This window comes from Triticum urartu, chromosome 2A, assembly GCF_056163025.1.
Source record: "Triticum urartu cultivar PI428250 chromosome 2A, HENAU_Tu73, whole genome shotgun sequence".
Lineage (NCBI taxonomy): Eukaryota > Viridiplantae > Streptophyta > Magnoliopsida > Poales > Poaceae > Triticum > Triticum urartu.
Window position 1 is genome coordinate 485,495,188 of NC_141874.1, and position 5,545 is coordinate 485,500,732.

At 55.2% G+C, this 5,545-nt stretch overlaps 1 protein-coding gene across 1 annotated transcript; it reads right to left on the minus strand.

The window, feature by feature from the left end:
- Positions 1–1,783: 1,783 nt before the first annotated feature.
- On the minus strand, positions 1,784–3,429 carry LOC125529890 (putative BOI-related E3 ubiquitin-protein ligase 3). The gene is made up of 2 exons (XM_048694309.2): positions 2,808–3,429; positions 1,784–2,709 (listed from the first exon to the last, which is right to left on the minus strand). The coding sequence occupies exons 1-2, from the start codon at positions 3,252–3,254 to the stop codon at positions 2,182–2,184; spliced, it is 975 nt and encodes a 324-aa protein (XP_048550266.1). The 5' UTR covers positions 3,255–3,429; the 3' UTR covers positions 1,784–2,181.
- Between the last annotated feature and the right edge of the window lie 2,116 nt (positions 3,430–5,545).

Consider the following 5,545-nt stretch of genomic DNA (forward strand, 5'->3'; position numbering starts at 1 on the left):
ATACAGTACTCTAGCTAGGCCGAAAGTGCGTGCAACAAGCTAGTATGAGTACTCGAGCAGTACGTAGTGTTCGCTGTGGAGGGGTACAGCTAGTCAAGCAGTAGCATCACTCCATTGCGGAAAAGGTGAAAAGACGGGCGCCGAGGCCGATCCGATCCATTGTGTACGTCGGTTTCTTGCTCCTGTTGCTTTGCTATGTCACGCTTCACAAGGGAGGGAGAGAGATGGGATGCAGTGCAAAGATGGAAAAGGAGCAAAGCCCATGGAGGTGGTGGACTGGACTGGACTGCCAACTCCGGCTTTAACACGTCCTTGGGCCGCCCGCTTTCTTTTTCTTTTCTACACAGGCAGCAGTGCCCGCCCCCTGCCACACGGTTCGAGCTGGCCAAAAAGGCGAATGCGTAGGCGGAGCAAAAGCGCAGTGTAAATTACTAGTCGGAGTGATGCAGGGGTCGGTACCAAAGTGGCCACGGATGATGGCTTAAAAGTGCTAAAAGTAGGCTTATCTTTACCCTACTCTAATCTACTCCACTCTCTGCTCTAGCCTCTAGGTAGAGATAGAGGTAGTGCTGTGGTGCCGGCCGTTTCACGCGCCACCACCCATGCATGCATGTCCGCGACTGATTGCTGCATGCACGCACGAAACGAATCATGCACCTGCGCAGGCCAGGCCTACCAAGCTAGCACAGCCGTATCGAGACGCGCGCACCACCCGTCGCTTTGCTCTCTCTCCTCTCCTTTGTCTCTTTTGCTGCGTTGCTTCCCCACTAATTTTGCTCCCCGTCAGTACACGTACGACCTGGTTAGTGGTACTAGCGTTTCACCTCACCAAACGTACGTACACCCCTCAGAGAGAAAAAAAAGTACGTACTCCTACAACCTTGAGAATTTCGCATACTAGTTTACCATCACCACAGGTAGAAACGATACGGCTGGATGACGGTTGAGAGCAAGCAAGCAAATTACTACTGAGCACCAGCTGCGTGCGTTCCTTGGGCAAAAACATAGACGTTGACGTACCCCTGCCGTGCCGTAAGTGAAACGTTCGATATACTGTCGTGGTTTCACGCGCCGGACGGGTCAAATCCGTGCAGACAATCCAAATCTGTACCTGCCTGCCAATTTATGCGCTGCGGGCTAACCGACAGTGGGACTGGCCGGCCACATGACAACTCACCCGTACGGCCCAGCCGGATGCGATGCGTGCGGGGCGGATCGACAGGCGTGCGTGGGCACAGTTGTAGGACAGATTTATCAGAGGTGTTTGTTTACAAGGACTTTTTTATGTAGAGACTGAAAAAGTTTTTGACTTTTTTATGTAGAGACTGAAAAAGTTTTTTTTAAAGACTTTTTTATTAAACAGGAAGAAATTTTTAAGAACTAGAGGTATTTGGAACTAAATGAAGAAGACTCTTAAGGAGAGTCTTTTTGAGAACTTTTTCAGCAATGCCCCTCCATGCATTCAATGACCCGCCATCCTATTATATTGTTTGATTGTTATTTTTTTATATACTAGGGGCAACATGGTTATTTAATAACCTCTAAAAAAACCAGGGTCTTTTTAGTCTCTTGAAACAAATAGGAATAAGAAGGGACTTTTTAGAGACTAGAGATTTTTAATTGGGACTGAAAAAAGTCCTAGACTTATGAACCCATACAGGGCCTTAGACTGGTCAAGATCGACCGGCACAAAAATATTCATGATGATGCTCAAGTAGAACTACTACGATCCGGCGAGTATACTCAAGCATAGCATAGCATCTTTTTTGACAGGAGCAAGCGCGATAGTAAAACATTGCCATCATGCAGCATCTTTACACACGCATGGAGCAATCGCACGGAAACAACACGGTTTTGGTGCCAATACTGGTGTGTACATTTTTTTCCCCAGGACGAAACAACTTTTAACTCGGGAAATTTAGCCACCCACATACTAAGATTAGTTCAGCACATTAACAGGCTACCTACCTATAAATAAAAAAACTAGCCTAGGATCTACATGCAAATTCCAACATTTGGAGGCGCATGGCCTGATCACGTGACGGTTGTGCAACACTGCTGAAGCCCACATGCAGCAGAAACAAAAACAAATATTGCAGAACACGACACCCACGACGAGCTCGGCCGCGCGACGTACGCCCACCGTCGGCCCAACAGGCCGCATGGCCTGGAGTTGGATGGTCAGGAAAGGAGGACGTGGAGCGAGGCGTTCTTGGTGGCCCCGCACACGGGGCAGGTGTCCACGGCGGGCTCGCACGCACCGCACAGGGACAGGTGCCGGCACGGGAGCAGCAGAACGCAGGCGTCCCCCTGGCCGCAGGCCTTGCACGACGGAGCCGCCGCGACCGCCTTGGACGCCGCGTCATCGGCGTTGTCGCCCGCTGGGGTCTCGAAGCAGCAGGACTGCGCGTCGTCGGCATCGCCCTCGGCAGCACCGGCGACGGCGCACGGGGGCTGCAGAAGCTGGTCCAGGGTGGCGCGGAGGCCGGCGGCAACGGCCTCGTGGCTCTTGGCAACGCCGAGCCACGCCTGGCCCTCCGCGGTCATCTGGCGGAGCCTCTCCTCCAGTTCGCCGTTGCGGTAGCGCGCGCGCTCCAGTTCAGCCTCTACGGCCTGAAGCCGCCCCGCCGCAGCGCGCTCCACAGTAGCCAGGACCGCCCTCGCGTGCCGCCGGCGCGCCTCCTCAAGCCCCGCACGAATTCTCTCCGTCTGCACCACAAACATAGACAAGGAAGTGAGATACCGTTCGATCAATCGAGTTGACAACCCGATTATGAACGCGAAGAAAACGAGGCGCAGGGGCATACCTCGAGCCGTATGAGCGCGTCCATCTCCACGCCCTGGTTGTAGAGCAGCGTGTTGAGGCCGGCAGCATTGGCCATCCTCCCGCTAGTGGACGCGGCGCCGGAGCCGACCGCCCTGCTCTGCGCATCGCAAGGCAGCATGAGCCCGTGCATCGCCGCCGCCTGCTGCAGAACCAAGCGCTGCCGTGCCAGGTCCGCGAGCCCCGCCGGCTCGTCCCCGGCCATGCGCGCCCGCTTCCTGGGCACGAAGCCGTAGTTGTCGTTGCATGTGAGCTCGCTTCGCGGGAGATCGCTCAGCACAGTGTTGTTCCCAATACACGCCACCGCGGGGGCGCACCCGGCGTGCTCGTCCAGGAGATGGGAGGCACCCGGCGCCGCGGCGTCCATGGACCTGTAGGCGTTGAGGTCGTGGGGGAAGGCGTGGGAGAGGAACCGCGCCTGGACAGCCATTGCGGCCACACCAGCACCGCTATGTACTATCTTGTCTGGGAGAGGGCGAGGCGGAGAAGGCAAGGTGTCCGACGCAAAGGACGACGGCGATGCGTGAGGAGTTGGGTGGGGGAGCGGAAACGGCTGGGGAGTTGCGATGGATGGAAAGAGAGATGGAGGGGGGAGAGGCGTGGAGTCGGGGGGCGGTTATATATACGGCGTGGGTGCGGGGAAGACACGTTGGGTTGGGTTGGGTTGGGTGTGTGGGGCGCCTCGCCTGCAAGGGGACAAAAGCTGTCTGGCTCTTGTTTATTTTGACGGGGAAGGGAGGGAGGGAGGCAGCAGCCAAAGCGGATGGGTTGGACGGATGCCATATCTCCCTCCCTATCTTTTCCGAGCCTGCCTTTAATAATGCCTATCGTTTACGGTGTGGAATGCTTTTCCTCTTTCCTGCTCTCTTTTTCCTGCCCCGTTTTTTGTTGCCTGCCTGCTGTGGGCATTGATTCGTCGTGGAGAGTGATGTGAGATGCGGAGGAGGACGGTGGTGGTCCGGGCGGAGATGGGGGTTGCATCATCATGATAATAAAGGTGGGCCACTCCCTGCTCTCGGTGCTTTGACGTTTTCCTTCGTTTCCCCCTCGTTTTCCGATGGCTACGCTGCTTCTGCAATTTACGATACGCCTACATGTATTTATTAGTAGCTACAGTAATTTGGTACTACTCTACAATACACGTAAGTACAGTACCGAAAAAAATACTAGGACTGTAATTTTTTTATTAAAGCCGACAGTAATTTACACTCTACTACTAGTACAATATAACGTGGGTTTGTGTGGTTCGTCTAAGCAGGCACGGGGACGTGTTATTCACCTAAATTTCAACTGGATTTTTCGAAAATAAACTGGAATTTATAACCGCTCACCTGAAAGAAATGTTTATCAATTCAGCTCTACTACTCAGAAGTGGACTCGCGTAGGCGCCGAATAAATGTTGAGTATTTTTAGATGGGATGCGGATGAGTTTCAACGGCACAGGCCACGGAGATGCGAGAATTAAGGTGCAGACGCCCCCACCCATACACAACCTACCGTCGTACTAGTGGCGTGCCATTGAATGCCGGGCCGCGTTATTATTCACGCCTCGTCTCGTCGGTCACAGGTTTGAATACACTCCCCGAAACGTCAAGTGCGTGACCGTGATGCTCCCCCACAACCGGATCTACACCGAACCAAACCGCAGTTAGATGCGCGAATCACGGCCACCGGTAATTAATCCCGGACCCATGCCATGCATGAATCCAGACCCCAGCCGGTGGCCTGGCCACAATTACGTCTCATCTATCCGTCCATCTCGCGTGTGGTGGTGCAGTCCGTTTGCCGTCCTTGCTCCCAGGCCTTGAAGGCTCGCGCTCGTACCGACCAGCCCCGTCGGTCCGTCCTCGTTGGCACGGCCTGAGTCTGACCGGCCAGGGCGGGCCGGCCGGCTGGACCAGGCACGCATGCATGCCTTGCCTGCACTGCAACCACACCCACCACGCAAGGAACACCAGGCCAATGCACCTGCCACCGCTGCTGCGAGCGGCCGTGTCCGCACCGCACGCATTAACAACATCCCAACGGGAATAGCGTGACGAGAGGCAGCGCTGCTGTACCATCTGCGATCTGCCCACCGCCGCGCCGGCCAGGCACACTGCATCGGCCGGGCACCGGCCCTACGTACATACGTAGGACTAGCAGCACCGCCGCGCGGGCACCATGCAGATGCAGGACGCCATTACTCGCAAGACATGGTATGCATGCATGCATGCGCGGTTGTTACCGCATCAAGTAAAAACCCACTGCCCCCACAGCCATAGTCATTGCGTACGTAGTTGCCAGAGTTAATGATAGTGCACGTCCTTTGTTAACTGCACGCTAGTAGTAGCTAGCTTGATCAGTGCTAGCTGCTCGACTCAATAACTATTAACTGCAATCCTGTTACGTGGTCGCAGTAGGAGTACGTTTGCGGGGTCCCCCGAGCGGTCGCGATCTCGCCCATAACGCAGCACCATCGGTCCTTGGAAGAGCACTGTGTAGCTCGAGTACAATGCTGGGAATGGCTCTCATGGCCTCGGAAAGCCCAGAGCTAAGCTACTCCTGCGTGCCTACCCGACCGTCCGTATGGATCCACATCAATCAGTGAGCGATGGAGATTACGTGCACAGTTGACGCAAATGGTGCGGTACTGGGTAGCCTGTGCATCGTGGATGCATGCATGCATGCATGGGTCGGGCCTCGCCGTACCCCGGCGAACCAGCAAGCCGAAATGATCAT

What these genes read in the sequence shown, in the direction of transcription:
- LOC125529890 (XM_048694309.2), bottom strand. Translation starts at nt 3,254, where the DNA reads ATGGCTGTCCAGGCGCGGTTCCTCTCCCACGCCTTCCCCCACGACCTC. An exon ending in ACGCGCTCATACGGCTCGAG is followed by an intron (nt 2,710 to 2,807) that starts GTATGCCCCTGC and finishes TTTGTGGTGCAG; the next exon opens with ACGGAGAGAATTCGTGCGGG.